Source organism: Triturus cristatus, chromosome 5_1 (assembly GCF_964204655.1).
Source record: "Triturus cristatus chromosome 5_1, aTriCri1.1, whole genome shotgun sequence".
NCBI lineage: Eukaryota > Metazoa > Chordata > Amphibia > Caudata > Salamandridae > Triturus > Triturus cristatus.
Genome location: NC_140587.1, coordinates 632208264 through 632226502, shown reverse-complemented (window position 1 = coordinate 632226502; position 18239 = coordinate 632208264). Strand labels below are relative to the sequence as shown.

At 46.3% G+C, this 18239-nt stretch overlaps 1 protein-coding gene across 1 annotated transcript in view; it reads left to right on the top strand.

Annotated features, from left to right (window-relative positions):
• Positions 1-18239, top strand: part of SDCBP (syndecan binding protein) — a 251955-nt gene that overhangs the window by 73740 nt on the left and 159976 nt on the right. Inside the window, exon 3 of the mRNA XM_085605567.1 lies at positions 16126-16204. Within this exon, the coding sequence (XP_085461693.1) occupies positions 16126-16204 (79 nt within the window). The remainder of the gene's footprint in view (positions 1-16125; positions 16205-18239) is intronic.

The window sequence follows — 18239 nt, the reverse complement described above, 5'->3', positions numbered from 1 at the left end:
GTTCAAGAAAGTAATGGCGGTGGTCGTAGCTCATCTGCGCAGATCAGGGGTTCCAGTCTTCTATCTCGACAACTGGTTGTTGAAGGCGGGCTCGCCCCAGGCAGTTGTCTCACACCGCCAGACTACTGCCAACCTCCTACATTTGCTGGGGTTTTCCATCAACGTGCCGAAGTCGCACCTGAGCCCCTCGCAGAAGCTCATCTTCATCGGAGCGGTTCTGGATTCAACGCAGTTTGGGGTTTATCCTCCCGAGCATCGAGACCAGGATATTCAGGCTATGATTCCGACCTTTCAGCCTCTATCCCGGGTTTCGGTCAGGATGACCCTCCGGCTCCTGGGTCTAATGGCCTCCTGCATCCTGCTAGTGCAACATGCCAGATTGCATATGCGGGCTCTGCAGTGGGACCTGAAGTGGGCACAGCATCAGGGCAACCTGTCTGATCACGTCCAGATCTCGGTGGGCACTGCTCGACAATTGCATTGGTGGCTCACAAATCGCGATTGGGTCAAGGGCAGATCCTTCACCCTCCCCCAACTGGAGCATACAGTGGTGATCGATGCGTCCCTCATGGGATGCGGCGGCCACTTTGGAGAGGCGGAGATCAGAGGCCTCTAGTCTCCAGCAGAGTCCGACTCCATATCAACCTTTTTGGAGCTTTGGGCGATCCGGCTTGCACTGAAAGCATTCGTTCCCTCTATCCAGGGCAGTGTAGTGCAGGTGTTCACGGACAAGACCACCACCATGTGGTACTGCAACAAACAGGGCAGGGTGGGGTCGTGGACCCTCTGTCGGGAGGCTCTTCACCTCTGGACATGGCTGGAACATCAAGGCATAACCTTGGTGGTTCAACACCTGGCAGGTTCACTGAACGCTAGGGCGGACGTACTCAGCCGCCGGTGCATGATGGATCACTAATGGCGTCTGAACTCTGACATGGCGCAAGGTCTCTTTCTGCAGTGGGGTGATCTATTTGCCACCGAAGAGAACGGCAATGTCATCAGTTCTGCGTGTTGTAATTTCCAAGGCGGAACTCGCTCGGTGACGCTTTTCGTCGCGAGTGGAGCTGCGGTCTGTTGTACGCCTTTCCGCCTATACCACTTCGGCCCAGATTGCTGAAGAAGACTTGGCGCGACCGGGCCCCAGTCATCCTTATGGCTCCGGATTGGGCACGAAGATACTGGTATCCCGAGCTACTCAGCATGACTATCGATTCCCTCAATCTGACTGCCTCTTCGGGAGGATCTTCTGTCGCAGCAGCAGGGGACGGTCCTCCACCCGAGCCTGTCCAGGCTCCACCTCCATGCGTGGAGATTGAGCAGCGACAGTTGACAGCTTTCGACCTTCCTCCCGAAGTCTGTGATGTCATTCTGGCAGCCAGGCGTCCCTCTACTAAAACTGTTTACGCCTGCTGCAGGTGGAACAAATTTGTGGCATGGTGCACAGCAAAGGCTGTGGACCCCATTTCTGCCCCTCTTTCCGAGGTCCTTCTGTTCCTTCTCTCTTTGGCCCAGCAGGGCTCTACTCTGGGCACTATCAAGGGTTATCTTTCGACCATCTTTGCGTTTATACGGCTTCCTGATCAGCCGTCTTTTAAGTCTCCAGTTGTTGATCTCTTCCTCAAAGGCATTACACACGCACACATTACCTCCCATGCCTTTCATAATGCCTCAATGGGACTTAAATCTTGTCTTGACATATCTGATGTGCGCTCCCTTTGAGCCCCTTCCTAACTGTCCCTTGCGTCTTCTCACTCCCAAGACGGCTTTCCTGGTAGCTATCACCTCTGCCAGAAGAGTGAGTGAGCTCCAAGCGCTTTCTTCTAAACCTCCTTTTCTTTCTGTTCATCCGGACAAGGTGGTTTTAAGGACTCGTCCTTCTTTCTTGCCGAAGGTTGTGACGCCCTTCCACATCGGGCAGACCATCACTTTGCCCACCTTCGTTCTGCCTCCACGTCCTTCAAAAGAGGAAGAGAGGCTCCACCGCCTGGACCCAAAACATGCGCTCTTGTTCTAACTACAGCGCACACAACAGTTCCAGGTGGATGACCAGCTGTTTGTTGGCTACGTGGGCGCCAAAAAAGGTTGGGCCATGCACAAACGAACCATCTCTCGGCAGGTCGTTCTGTGCATCAAAGCATGTTACTCGTTGGCTAAAAAGGAGCCTCCTGTGGGGCTGCGTGCCCATTCTACCAGGGCAACAGCAGCCACTACTGCCTTGGGACGCGGCGTTCCCTTGCAGAACATTTGTCAGGCAGCTACGTGGGCCTCGCTGCACACGTTTACCAAGCATTATTGCCTTGACAGTCAAGTCCGAGGGACAGCTTCTTTGGCCGTTCTGTCCTCCATGACTTTCTGGTGTAATCTTGTTCGCAGACCCACCACCGGGGTTGGTGTTGCTGGGGTATCTATTCTAGGGTAAGGAATCTATCACCAACGTCTCTTTTAGATGCACAAGTTACTACCTGTGTAACGATATATCTGTAAGAGACATTAGTTAGTGATAGATTCCTTACCGCCCCACCCATCCTCCTCGCACTGCGACCTGATCCTTTTCAGGGCCCTAGTTTCATGGCACTAGTGGTCCGTTTCTTGCATGGTTCTGCGTTCCTGGCGTGGAAAGTCGTGTACAGAACTGACGTCGGCGCGCATGGCTGGCGCCTAAGTAGTCTCCGTGACGTCATCTCGGCGCATACGACACCATGACGGACGCAGAGCCCCACGACGCCACCTTCTGACTGACGGAAACTTTCCGGATCCAGTCTGACGCCTGGGGATATTCTAAGGTAAGGAATCTATCACTAACTAATGTCTCTTACAGATCTATCGTTACACAAGTAGTAACTTGTGCGTCATGCGCACTCGTTCTTTCCTTCCCATGTGAAAAGGCCCTCTCACAAGTGGCACTTGAGACGGGGAACGCTAAAACATCCAGTACACCTGAAGATTGCGATTCTCTGGGACAGGTTATGCAACATGTGCATTGAACTGGGTGCATATGCCATCAGTTGTTAAATCAGTGAAAAATGAAGCAGTACTTGTCAAAGTTCGGAGAAAATTCCCCTTTATGGAAGGAATCCAGAGCTTGTGTAGAGTACCTCAGGCTTCATTGACTTCCAATGCCATGTTTGGTGAAGGAACATTTCTATGCATCATTGCAAGCCATTTCTCATACACTGTAAAATAAAATTTCCTGAATTGCTCCTCAACATTTCTTTGCTTACCAAGTGGCGAGAATTCTAACATGGAACATGTAGCTGTGCCAAAGTCACTGAAAGTGTTGCCCAGCCTACTCTGAAGCAGATGTTTCATATCTACATTAATCCTGCTGAACACTTGGGAGACACGGGTGTTAAACTCTAGATTTTTGATTATGTCCACTACAGCAATCATGATTTCCTTTAAAACTCAAAGAATGCAGTAGATTGTGCTTTTTATCACATCGCTATCGGTATGTGACCAAAGATCCTCACATTTCTTGTCTTTGGCATCATCAATGTGCAAAAATTCTGTAAACAGTCGCCACATGGATAATATAGCGGGATAATATAGCGTTCATGGCCCCTAGGACTGAGAACCACAGGCTAAATGACACTGTTGGGATGACTTTCTTTAATGCCACACAAAGCATAAAATGAGAAATATTTGCGTTTTAGTTCCCGCGCATAAAGAAACAGTGCACCAGAATGGACTACAAAGTCAATAACATTTTTCATTAACTGAAAATTGTAAAGATACTATCAGCATACCATGTGGCAAGGATCTTTTACAGGGAAGCACTTCAGCTCAGGTATCGATTTTGACAGGTCATCACACAACTTTTTCGTATATGTAGCTGAATTGCTGCAAATACAAACATTATCACTCCAATCTTTGTTGAACTTGGTAAGAGCTTTTTGCAGCAGTATTCCAAGTGACCCTGCGTTCCATGTTTCCCAATATTCTGGTGTCATGTTTTCACCACTATCCCAGATGCTTGGTGACTGCACTCTTTTCACATATACCTGTCACTATACCATGCAATGAATGTTTAAAGCCTTGGGTGTTTGGCAATTCGCCTACTATCAATACCGACTCGCTAGACATGGGGGTTGATGTATCAACGGGTTTCACCCATTCTCTGCCTGTGGGTAAATGCGATAGGTAAAACATCTGGTTTCATAAGAATGTTTCCCAATATATCCTATCAGTGAAGGAATCAAACGTAGCCAAAATGTCAAATATGATTTTGATATTGCCTGATTCTCTACAGTTTATAAAATGATTGAAATAAGACCTAAAACATGTTTCTAAACCCTGCATCTTTAGATCAAAGACCACAAAACTGAAAAAAGCAAAGGGAAGAAAAAGCAATGTTTTAGTGACGTCCCTAAACAACAAAACCCAAGCAGAATGTTAGCCCAGTCTTTCTTGCTGCTGCCTCGTATAACAAAGCTACATTGTATTGGCCCCTTCAGGAAGAAATAAAAATTACTTTCACTCACCTTTTCCTTTCTTTGAATGGCATTCAGTTTGTGGTTGCGAAGGTGTTTTTTCAGTGTTTATAGTTTTACACTGTGAGGGGCTATTTTCCTTTCAGTGGGGTTTTATCAGTTATTATAGGTTTAAACCTAAAACAGGATAGCTCAAGTATAAATACTCTTCACTACAAGAATGTGTGCCTCCCAGAGCCGTTTGTGGGTGGGAAACTATTAGAAGTTAATTGCGCCCATGCTAGACCTTTTCCTGCAAATGCACAGTTTGAAACTAGACTTAATCATAGGGCTGAGCAGCATAGCCAACTAGCTAGAGACCACTGGTCCTGTTGCAGGACCTTAAAAAAACATGTATAATGAACCCCTTCTGTGGCAGGACTTGTAGTTGTACTGGCCATTAATCCATGCAAAGAGTAAGAATAAAACAAAATCGTGTGGATTTCTCTTCTCTCTCTACCTAGTAGTTACAACAATCCAATGACACAAACTACTCTCTTAAGGGTGCTTTGGAGAGATTCATAAGCCACTTTTAGAGCAAGAAGAAGAAAGACTGAGAAAAATCTCAACAGGGAGAACAAATGGAGGAGCGTGGTTGATGGATAGTGATCTCTTAATACATAGTTTAAACTATCTTTAACCATAAGCAATAGTTTGTGCCTTACACGTATGTGCTAGTCCTTCAGCTTAAAAACAGTTTTGGATACATCCCCTTTCTGCAGACTTGTTATTAGGGCTTCCAGTTTTCTGTTTTTACTGATGTTTACAGATCAATACAGTGTTCCCTCTCTATTTATTTTAAAAAGTTGAAATATACAGATAATTGCTGCTTTTGAGTGGCTCTCCAAGCTGTCAATCATAAATTTGGAGCTGTGCAGACTGACAGCATAGGAAGTTTAAAAACAGGGTAAGACTTTTTTAAATAACTTGACATCTTAATATTTTTTGTGATATAATCCTAATATTTCCTTGGTGTATTTAAAAAATATATAAATATTTGGCTTTGTAATGTGCTAAAACCAGACTGACATCAAAGTATGAGTGAATGTTTATCAGTTAAATAAGTGTGAAAATGTTACTTGATTTGTTCACAAAAATCAAAATGTGAATAAATACTGATCAGATGGCTAAAAAATAAATCTGGATGCATACAGGAGAAAATGTTAAAGCATCTAATCGGAAGGCCTACTTATTATGTATCACATGCTGTGAATTCAGATGATGTCTACAGTGGTTATTTGTCTTCAGCTTTGCATGGTTTTGCAGGCAGGTAGTATTGAGGAAACTGGCCAGAAAACGCTCCCAGTGGTGGGTTAATTCCTTCCAAACAGTATAGAGCCCCAACTGCCATGTAACAGCTGGCAACACAGCAAAGGGAAATTAGTGGATGTCTCTGTGAAGCAGGGCCACCTACAGCGGAAGGGGTGTAGAGTCTCCTGCTGCCGATAAACAAGCTGCAATGACTGGAGGGGGACCCTAAAAAGGGCAGTCACAGTATTGGGTCCATTGTGGAGTGAGAACCTACTCTCATGAGCAGCATGTACACCAGCCATCAAACACAGTTTGTGGCTCAAACATACATAAAAATCTTGGATGGACGAGAACAGCAGTTATGGTGAGAACTGACAAGTTGTCTTCTCCACCTGGGTCATAAGGTATCTGCCGTGGAACTAGAATGTACGGTCAGACAACTCTTGGCTTTGTATTGGGATGCACAAGTCACCATCGTGATGGTTGGGTGTATACCTTGGGCGATCCTCCTTCTAGCCGTTAAGGAGGGGTTAAAGTAGGTTCTTTAGTACATGGTAAAAGATTTATTTATACATTTTACAGTAGTGGTAAAACCTGTTAGTATAATGAATAAAAAAGGGTAGTTTTTCCTGGGGAAAAAAAGTGAATTTTATACACCACAGTAAGTAATCTTGTGCTCTTCTTACTGCGCCACAGGACCTAAACAGTATAACACAGCAAATTTTGTTTTTTTTATATGAACAAATGCTTACAATTATTACTTGACAGTCCTATTTCTGATCAAGATTATGAGAACGAGATGGCACTAGCATTCCATTCGATGCTATGGTATTGTCCAGGGACGAGGCGAACTTTTATTTACACAGAAGTAAGTTTGCATTGCTTTTTAACACACAATTACAAAAAATTACATGAGCATGCCCCTTTTCATAATTGAGTAATTTGGCACAAACATCTAATCACATGAATAACTAACTAGGCGAGCAGCTGGTTGCCGCTGGCTGCTGATGTTCGTGTTCTGTTGCAATTATGGTTTAAATATCTTTATTGGCAATTTTCAACAAAACAAAAAAGAAAGGTAAAATTGCATCAAGTTTTGGGACCTGTTGAATACAGGACGCCATTCAGTGTGACATAACAAACCAAAACTCTTCTCTTCCCCCCCCCAACCCCAACCCCTGGACCTGGTGACCAAAAGATTAAAAAAAAAAGAGAAATAGTAGCTAAGTCACCCCTTTAAAGGGTGACCTTACGTGATGGATTTTAGGTGGAAGCCGAATGGGCCTCGGACAGTGAGTTCCTTAAATTCTGATGTCAATAGGGTCAGGAAGGGCCCCCATAGTTTAGGAAATGCCGTTCCCTGATTAGACAAGGAGAGCTTGATGCCTTCCATTCCTAGTTTGTACCACAAACGTTGCAGCCAGCCTAGATGCGTAGGGTTCTGCCCTGTACCCCAGAGGGAAAGGATGTGTTGTAAGGCCGCACCCAAGGCTAGGCTGATCTGTTTATCCCGTCAGGACTTGATGGGGAGGGTGAGAGGAAGACCTAATATTATGTAATCAGGGAAGCTCTACGTCCAGGTGAGTATCAGTTTCTGTGAGCACATGCGACCAATAGTTCTTGAGTTTTGGGCTAACCCACAAGATGTGTAGAAGCGTACCTGGGGATCCACATTAACACCAGTGTTCTGGGGATTTGGACTGGGTGTATTTATGAAGCCAGTGGGGTGTATAGTACCGGTAGGTAGTGATTTTCGTAACTGTCTCGATACTGGTGATGTTATGAGCAATGTGCTGCTCCCTGTAGTAAATTTCACCCCATTCTTTGGTCTTTAGTCCCCTGCCTATTTCCGATTCCCATCATATTTGGCTCTTCGATTTGGGGACCTCTGTGGTTGGGCCTATCAAACGGGACAGATCCGAGACCAGGCGTTGGTCAGATGTCCTAGACAGGAGCCAGCGTTCAAAGGCAGTGAGTTGTCGCTCTGCACCAGGGCGAATAGAAGGGTGCAGCACCCAGTGACGAATCTGGGTGTAGTGCCATCACTCCGTTTCTGGAAGCGTATACTCTGTACGGAGGGACTCAGAAGAGAGAGGACCCTCCAGATAAAACAGATGGCCCACAGACCTGCAGTCTGCCTGTGCCCATGCCTGGAATGCGGGGCCTGGAAGCCTGAGTGAAAATATGGGTTCTTGACTATGGGGGTTAGGGGGAAGGACGTAATGCCCCTCTGTGTCACACTTCTGTCCCAGACTGCCATTGACGCCTTAGTGATGGGAGAAAAGTACAGAGATTTGGGCTGTATTTGTTTAGCAAGGAAGGGAACTGCACGCCACTGCACGGTCCATAAATAACCATTTCTTTTCAGATTCTGCACGCGACCATTACACGAAGACCCTCAATTGAGTGGCCTGTTGGTAGCGGAAGAGGTCGGGGTTTCCTAGGCCACCCTCGTCCGGGGATATATAGCTGAGATCTCTTCGGATACGGGGGTGCTTATCCGCCCAAATGAATCTGTTAATCTCTTGTTGATGGGAAGCAGTGTCCCAGAAGGGGGTGTGGCTGGTAGTACTTGGCAGAGAAACTGGATCCTGGGAAGGATCGTCATTTTAATTGCCGATATTTGTCCTAGCCAGATTAGAGAGTAGTACCGCCATTGACGCTGGTCGGATTTAGTCTGGTGGGTTAACTTTTGGTAATTGAGGGCAACGGTGTCTGTGATCGTGGAGGTTATCTGGAGACTGAGATATGTGATGGATGTCAAGGCCCATTGTATGGGCAGAGCCTGTCGCAAAGTGTCTATGGTTTGTGGCCTGAGAGTGAGGTTGAGGGTCTGTGATGTATGTATGGATGTTTGTCTTAAAGCCTGATGTTCGGCCAAATGCCTCCAGCTCAGCCAGGAAAGCGGGCAAGTATGCTATAATGTTGTCCGCATAAAGTGCGGTTCCCCTCCAAATTATACTTCCTTTATCTGTGGGTTAGAGCAAATGTTTTGGGCTATGGGTTCCATATAAAGGGTGAACAGCAGGGGCGACAGCGGGCACCCCTGTCTAGTTCCCCTGTTTATGTGGAATGGGATGGAGGAGCATCCATTGACACGGACTACAGCCATGGGTTGGGTGTAGCCGAAGTGTGCCAGGGTTGCCGCCAAATAGGGCCAAAGTACCCTATCGAATGCCTTCTTGGCATTTACTGCAAAGAGCATTCTTTCTTGCGCAAACCTCTGCGATTTTTCGATAATGGGCAGGATCTGCCTTGTGTTATCACTGCACTGCCGTTGGGTCACAAATCAAGCCTGATCTGGATCTATGAGGCCCAGGAGGAGGGGATTAAGCTGGGTAGTGAGAATACCCGTGAAGAGCTTGAGATCTGTATTCAGAAGGGAGATGGGTCGATATCGGGAACAGTGAGTCTTATCCTTCCCAGTCTTGGGAATTACTACTATTGCTGCTTGAAGCATAGAAGAGGGTAGCGGGGCTACGTCCCCGATTGCATTAAAGAGCCTAGTAAGAAGAGGGGCGAGGCTCTGGCAGCAGGCCTTGAAAAAGGAGGCCGGAAAGCTATCTGGACCCGGAGACTTGGATAACTTTTGGTGGGATATACTAGAAATAACTTCAATCCGAATAGGTTGATCCAGCGGCCTCTCTAAGATATGCAGGGATTGCGTCTGGGTGGAGGTCCTGTGCCGTGTAGACAGTCTGATAATATTCACGTAAGGACTCCACAATGTGCGCGTCATCTGTCCCTCCTTGTCCAGAACGTTTAGAACTCCTATCTCCTGGCGTTTGGCCCAGAGCTGATTCGCCAGGAGGCGACCAGAATGGTCACCTCTCATATAAAACTGATGTTGGAGCCGAAGTGCGGTGTATTCGGCCCTATCCATGTCCAAGCCTGCTAGCTGGGCTCGGGCTGCTTTTAGCTGTCTCCAATCCCTAGGAGCCCCTGTTCTCTTCTGTATGTGCTTCAGTTCCGCCACCTGACAGGACAGACTCTCCCTCTTATCCCGGCGGTTTCTGTTATCTGAGGCAGCTATGACTATACATTTCCGCCCCCCTGACTACTGCTTTTAAGGCCTCCCACAGCATGATGACTGAAACCTCAGGGGTTTCATTAATCGCCAAATAATCCTCGATTGTCTTAGTGATCTGGGCTATAACCTTGGGCGGTGGGGTTATGTATCGCTAAGTCTCCAGGTTCATGGGGATGGCCCAGGAGACGGAACTGTGAGGGTCACTGCGGTGTACTCAGATAGGGAGCATGGCTGGATCTCGATGGACTGGACCACGATGCCACTTCTGGAATACCCGGGAAATAATCAAGTCTGGTGTAGTTTTTGTGGGCATGGGAGTAATAGGTTATGTTTCGGGAGTTGGAGGTGATGTTCTCCAGAGGTCTACAAGGCCCATGTCCCCCAACCAGGAGTGTCCCACTAAAGAGAGGGTACCTGCCTGCCCGTGGCATTGTTCTGATCTATCTAGGTTGGTATTGAACACAAAGTTCAGGTCTCCCCCAATTCAGCACCAGCCGTGTGCCCATGATCTCTGTGACTGCTTTGCGGAGGAAGGGTTCCTGTCCCTCGTTGGGGTAATATATTGTGCCCACTGTGATGCTACTGTACCCAATGTTAAAGGAGTATTTTAGGAGCCTGCCTTTAATCGCTGCCTGTTTGGGCCCCACCTTCCCATTAAATATTTGGGAAATCAAGACCACAGTCTTAAGCCGGAGGGACAAGAATAATTGGTAGGGGAATCCCTTTGAGCGAAGTCTATGTTGGTCTTTGGGGAGGAGATGCATCTCCTGCAGCAAACACCTGTGACCCGGAGTTTTCTAAGTAGGAAAGGATAGAGCTCCGCTTTAGCGAATGGTTGAGGCCTTTGACATTGAGTGTGAGAATCACTAATTGATTAGTCATGGGGGGGTTTCCAATGAGGAGCAGCATTCCGTATAGACCTGAACTGCCCTGACCTAACTCTGTCTGGCCTAAGGGTATAGGTGATCAGGTCATGTGTATAACAAAAGAGATGTGTGTGCGCGTCTTGTCACCAGGTCCAACAAACCCCCATAACAAAAGACCCTAGTGGCCCAGATAAAAAAAAAAACTATTGTCCAAAGGAAGAACATTGTCCAGGATGAGTGTCACCATGGAATAAACAAAATATCCACTGGTCTAGCGAGCCTAAACAGGCCCTAGGCACAAGCGGAGACCTTTAGACTGTAATCCTAAATAAGTCTAAAATCCGACAGATGTGAAGAATTATTATGGATATGAGTGATGGGCGCAGTGCATGGGTGTGAAGTGAAAGTAAAAAGTAAAATTGGTTAACAAGAGAAAAGGATTTATTCGTTCTCTCTTGATATCCAAATTAAAAACCGTGCAAATGCAGTTCTGAAATAACTGCATGAGTCCAAAAACCGGGTTGATTTTAGGAAATCCTAGCAACGCAACATTCCTTTGAAAACATTCCTGAGCTCCTCCCTCTCAGTGAGGGGGTTGTAGCCCTTGGTTGCGCTATGCTTTGCAACCAGGAGGTGATCCAAGATGATGAAGCATGTCACTTCGGTGAGTGATGGGAATCCGTCCTTTAAAAAAGTATTTTCTTTGTTAAGAATTATTTGTGATTACAGTCTAAAAGTCTCTGCTTGTGCCTAGGGCCTGTTTAGGCTGGCTAGACCCGTGGATATTTTGTTGTGTTTATAGTTACTTTTGGGGAATTTATCCATGCTTGGTTTTTAAATGTTCCGTTAGACCCTCAATCACCTTGTGTTTGTTTTGTCTCCATGGAATACCAAAGGTAGGGTGGAATCTCCGTGGCCCACCTCTCCGCCGAGTCCTCGAAGATGGAAGGGAGAATGACCAGTCTAGGGGGAGCAGATTTGAAATAAGAGTGCATTATACATTATGCAGTCGTCGGCCCAGCTGAGTCTCCTGCCAGGGTGACCAGGACCGCCTGTCTCTCCCTGACGATGGTGTCATGGTCTGGCAGAGAGGACCGCGCGCGCCACCCCGGTCGCAAAGTTCCCCTCTCTTGCGTCTCTGCCTTCTCAATGGGGCGCTCTGGGAAAGGGTCTTTCGGGTTGAGTAGGCAACTTCCCTTCCAGGCGAAAAACGATGCAGAAGGGATGAACCCAGGTGTAGGGCACTCCCCACTCGAAGATTCCAGGTAGCAGGTCAAAAGGCCTTACTTTTCTGGCAGGTGGACGCTGCCAAATCTCGAAACAGGAGAGGAAAGTAACCCTGAAATTGGATAGGGTGATGTTTGTCCATGGCTGCCTTTAGGACTTTCTCCTTGAAGGTGAAAGTTAGTATGTCTGGAGTAGGTCCAGCCGAGGTTCTCCTGGGGCCAACTCTATGAGCACGGAAGATCTTAATCGCTAAATCGGGGGCAGCTTTAAGGATAGTTCTAAACAGCTCAGGCACAAAGGCGACAGTGTCCGATCCCTCTGGCTCAGGAGCAACACCTCAGATGCGTATGTGATTGCGCCGAGACCTATTCTCTAGGTCCTCAGCGTGGGCTTGAAGTTCCTGATGCTGGTCTCGAAGGCGTAGGACCTCATGCTTTATTTCTTCACCTCCCTGCTTGTGATCCTCCAGAGTAGAGAGACTGTCTTCCAGGCCCTCCACGTCCCTTTGAACCTCTCGAAGCTCTCCGGCCAGTTCTTGTTTTGAATGATTGGAGGTCTTCTCACAGCGATACGAAGAGTGCCGCCAGGTATGAAAGGGTGACTGGTGCCTCCGCCTGTGTAGTGTCTGACTGGTCCTCCATGCTCTCGTTTGAGGCTGTGTCTCCAGAGTGGGCCCCGGTCTGTTTAAGAAGCATTTCTTTCACAGTCTCTTCCACGAAGCCGTGGCGGAGGGCCAGGAGGTCCACCGTCCCCCCTCTGCAGAAGTCCGCGACCAGGTGATCCCTGGGGAACTGGCAAGCAACTGTTTGCTTGTGGCGTCGGATCTCTGCCTCTGGTGGGGGGGGACGGGGTCCAAGGGCATCCGATATCAAAGCTAGACACGGGCAAGTTCATCCCACAGAGAGAAGGCAGAGACAGGCCAGCAGCCCCCACAGCAGCCAAGAGCCAGGGGTTGAGGCCCCCGCGCCCCCTGTCGGGGACAGGCGATGGAGTCCCAAGGCCTAGGCCAGGCAGCAGATCACGCGGACGCAAAGGGCAGAGTCCTACAAGGTGCTCCCTCCAGAATCTACCTGGACGTACGAGGGCAGTGGTGCGATGTTCTCCTCGGGGTTCGCCCTGCCACAAAGACCACTTGCGACCTATGTGGAATGCCCCACAAAGTCCCCCGCAGGGCCACACTTGTATCAGGAGGGGGCAGAACAGGAGTGGGGGGCTCACACTACAGGCTTTGCTACTGCCGTCCCTCTCCTCACCCTCGCCTCTGTGTCCAGCTTGGCCCTCTTGATTGCTTCCCGCAGTAAGGCCTCGTCCTCCTCCTTTCCGTGGCCCTCTGTTCCACCGGGTCGCTGGCCCAGAAACTTTATCAGCCTTGAGGGGCCCCAAGGTGTCCCTCTCGATCTGCAGGTGGGAGACAGCAGGTCCTCCGCTACACGGCCTCCACAGAGCGCACTCTATCGGAGGAGTACTGGGCCAGCAGATGCTGCGCCATCTCAGGCTCTTCCCACAGTCCTCCCACGTGTGCCCCAGTGCCTCCAGGAGCCACGTCCAGTCTCGGGCTGATGGGTGACTGGGCTCCGGGCCACACTTAGTTCCCCATGCACTGGGGCCTCAAGATTGGGCGCGCACAGCCTCTGGTGCTTCAGTCGGGTTCCTGCTTATGGCTGCCATCTGCGTGGCCGCACCCTGTCCCGCAGGCCTCCCCGCAGGCGTGGGAGGGCCGGAACAGCTGCAGAAGCGACCCACCCGGCTCTGGGGGTCACTCCGTTCAAAGCCTGGGCACGACATCCGCGCTATAGAAACTGCTATCGGCGAGGCTTTTCGGCGGAGAGAGACGAAAACGAGTCTCACCCATCTGTCATCTTGGCCGCGCTCCCTGGTCTTTTGCATTTAGCGCAATTTTCTTTCCACAAAATGCAACCTTGTGTCCATTTTGGATGTGAGGGTGCGTATTGTGCTTAGTAAATAGAGGTATATGCTGAGTTACACTCCTCACATAATTCTGCATTGCCTCATGTGAGTATGCTGTCATTTTGTTTAATTATGCTACCGTAAATTACATCCACGCCTAATTGACATAACCCGCTGATCAAAAAAAAAAACACTTTAGTGATTTTTGTAAACTCCGGACTGGCATTCTGAAAAAGTAGAATGCAGAAGGAGCCATTATGTGTGTTTTTTAGGTCTCGCCTGACCCAGCGCATGCGCTGGTCTGGCTAGACTTTTTGAGAGGGCTCCAAAAAGTGCTACCAGGCCAGCCTAGAGCCACAGTGCATGTGCGCGGGCGCCACGATTTTCCGCAATTACTTTCACGGCCACACGGCCGCTTTGATGTTTGATTATGATCACTTTCGCGGCCGCTTGGAATAGCCAATAGGTCTCGCTTTTGGGACCTTTATAAGTATTTAGTTATGCAACTGTTGCATGGCTAAACACTTATAAGGTCCCAAAGGTGAGACCTATTGGCTATGCCAATGCTTGTTTGCTTTGTCTTGTAATTTTATTGATTGCATTCCTAGATTTTTAGAAACCCCTAGTTTAACGACGAACTGTCTGTTAGAAGCTCCACACTGCACAATTGTATGATAAGCCTGCCGTTCTCCGATTTCCATCCTTTGCTGCACAGGCCCGAGTAATAAGGGACCCTTCTGCACCAATAGTTTGTTAAAATCCACAGGGCATAGCCAAGGTCTATCTATCACATGCCCGAGGCATGTTTTCGAAGTTGCAGGTTGGTGTGTATGTGATTTACCTAAAGGCAGATGGGGTAGAGACAAACACAGGCATACGAATGAACGACATCTCTCCAAAGCATTAATTGCCACATTACCCAAACGCACTTTTACTCGTGTTTTTTTTAAACTTACCCACCAAGCTTATTTATAGCTGTAAAGTCGGCTAACCCAAACGTGGATGGAAATGCATGTTTTATGGTGCACAACACCAATTTCTGAACTTCTTTGTTATAACGTGTAGTAATAATACAGCACCGCAGACCATAACTTAATACATTTTTAGTTATAAACAATATCTGCTTTTTAAAGCAACATGATTTCCTTGGTTTCCTTTTTGTTGCATAGAAGAAATCATTGCATGCTTATTAATGCGTGTATTTTTGGTTTTAGAGTAACACACTTTCACCGCTTTGGGTTGTCAGGGCAATAACACGAATGTGAGGTTTATATATGAAAACAAACCTTTTTAGTCACATATTTAGATGGATATATAACGTATATAGATTCGTTTTCCCCTCACCTATGACGTAAAAGGAGGCTGTATTAGGGATGTTTATGAGATAGCCCTGCTTTTGACGACTTGGCATAATTAGTCATGCTAATTAATCCAATGCGCATTTTGTAGGATTTGCTTCCTGGATTAAGGAAGGGTACATTTAGTTTGCAGCTCTGGTTTTGGTTGGCACCGTAGACAACCAATGCATGAGTGGCATTTCCATGTCATTGGAGTTCGAGATGCACACGTTTCCGGGTCTTTCCTTTTGGGGCATTGGGTACATGACATGAGGGAGGACATCCTACGGGACCACGGTCCTCATTCTGCCGTCGCAGTGACACTGCTCACATGACCTTGAGCTGGGCCCCTCTAGTTTAATCCTGTCTCACATGTTTCTCACTCCAGACCATGGTATTTCATCCTGTATTTGGCCATTATTTGTTAGTCTTCAGTGTTTTCTTCTCGCTGTATACACCCTGCAACGTTTTCTAATCGGGATAATATTTCTTCTTTTCTTTGGGTAATCATTTGGCTTACTTAGTGGGTTAGATCAACTTGTTTAGTTTTCTTTTTACGCCACTGCTGCAGATATGGTTTTCGTGGATATTTGTGTTTTAACGTGGTTTTATTTCACTTGTGAATAGATGACCCATGAAATGTCATTGCTTTTTTGTTGAGCAATAAAGCAGAGTTCTTCAAAACATTTTGCTCTGATTTCTTCTCCCCTCCCCAAAGAAACAAGCATTTGCAATGCAATAGGTCTCTCATTTACACGAGTTTGAGTTATTGGCATTGTAAATGACAATGCCTTATATTTATGTTTTGGTTTTTAAAACATAAAATAAAAGGCATTGTCATTTACAATGCCAATAGCTTAAACTTGCGTAAATGCGATACCTATTGCATTGCAAATGCTTGATTGTTTTTTTTTTTTTTTTTGCATCTATTTTTCAACATGTCATTTTTCTAATTTCTGGTAAAAACAAAACATGATTGTGCCTTTAATTTCAAAGATGTTAAATGGTATTTTACGTTATTTTCTGCTATTATATAGGCCCAAACTGCATTTTCTGCCAATCCTGCCAACCCAGCAATTCTGTCTGAAGCCTCTGCTCCAATTTCTCACGATGGAGGTAAGTGTTGTAGCAGGCAATGAAAACTAATTTGATATGTCCATTGATGCTATGGTAAATGAAGTGTTCTTTTGTAAAGCAGTATAAAGTGGAAAAGTGAAATTTCATATCTGCAATGCTTTGGTAATCTTTGTTTTGTGTCCTTGCATCCCTCGTTTGGCATGCATGGTTTTTTCTGGGTTTTTTATTTTTGGGGGGGGGGGGGGGGGGTGTTATAATTCTACACTTTTCCTCACATGTAGGAATGCCTTTACAGACAAACCATTTGGTCTCTGAATAAGGATGTTTGATGTTAAACTTTCACATGGAATTAATCCTTTTCCTGTTCTTGTGGATGGTTTATATGGATCTCCATGCTAAACTTTATTCATAAACTACCTTTGGCTTTAAAAAAAATCTATTTTATTGTGAAGAGGGAGGTATTCCAGGTTATGTATTGTCCATTGCTGCTAAGAGTGATAATATTTTTCTTTAGAAAGAGTTCTGAAATAGTTAAGAATGAGGTATGTCTGTGGGTTGTACAGCTTGGGTTTACAGTAATATGCGAACATAAACTTTGCACCAAACTAGTTGTGTGCTGTTTTGTTTTATTTGTAGAAAAAGAGTACATTGCCTGGATATTTGAAGCTAAATTTATTGTGACAATTTGCCAAGGATTTTTTGTATATTCACATTTATAAGTGAGCAGGCTTTTATAGAGGTTGATTATTTGCAAGGGTTTGTGTAAACTGCATGGACCCTTCTGAAACGTATATGAATTTCCAAAATCTCTTGAGCCCCCCATGACATTCGCTGTATTCTTAATAATGGTCAGAAGGACAGTGTGAGAAACTAGCTTTTTATCTAGAGGGAGTGCAAAGTATGATCTCTCGTCCAGTAAAGTAACCCAGTGCCCTTCTAAGTCACGCTTTTATTAGGCAGTCCTGGCACCTTATCCTACGCAGGTGGAAAAATCTCTCAGCCCGAATTTTTTTTTTTTAGAAGTTCTTGCTGAATGCTCCCCAACTTTAAGGAGCTCTCCTGGATTACATCGATCCATGGATGAGACCTATTTGTCTGCCCTTGCCTCCTTATTGCAAAAGCCAAATGTCCAGTTCCACTACATGTGCTGACTCCTTCAAGTACACTGTCTCAATGAATAATCACAACCCAAGTCAGAGGGAGCCGCCAGTCACTAACTTGACCTGCGCTCAACCCCTGGTAGCTAGGACACAGAGCAGACACGCTCCATGTGTAACGTATTTATGGAGTATCAAAACAGTAATAAAGACTAAATTCAAAACAATAATCCCAAACTAAATTACAGAAAGAGAGCAAAATATAATAAACAAAAGGACAAAAAGCCAATGAGCAAATCCAATAAGAGAAACCATATATAATATATGAACCGAGCAATCCACCTCCCACAGTGACACTATGGACGCGAAGTGGTTCAGGATTCGGCATCTCTTTTATTAGTTGGTGTCGCCCTCAATCCCAAGCACAAGGAGAGACGCGTTTCGGCCTCAAGAGGCCTTTGTCCATCTGGTTTGGCGCTGTTTTACAAAAGTATTATATAGCCTCTCCCACTGGAATTCTGAGTGAACATAGACATACTATAGTGTATGTAATCATTTTCCAACAAAATAACATCGTATACATGCTGTCTGAAGCTGAAAGTCAGCAAGATGCATGAAACGCATACCTTCAAAAAATATTATACACAGTGCATACATTGTAGTTGCCCAAAATGCCAACAATTCAGACTGCATGAACAGTTATGCATCTAAATCACATCAGACTTCATACATAGTGGGAATTAGTGTGAGTATTTAAACTCCGTAGCCAGACCATAAATCCTGTAGTGCCTTAATAAAAACAGGTATATAAAAAGCAATTTGAAAAGCCGCTGCTGCAAAGCATTTCTATTCATGTCCCATAATCTCTGCCAATGTCCTGGAAAGCTCTCCCGAGCTGATAACAAGTTTGCAACAGCCCGGCCTCTGACCCCAACTATTAAATCACTTTGAGTTCTGCCGTAATGTTATTGTCACGC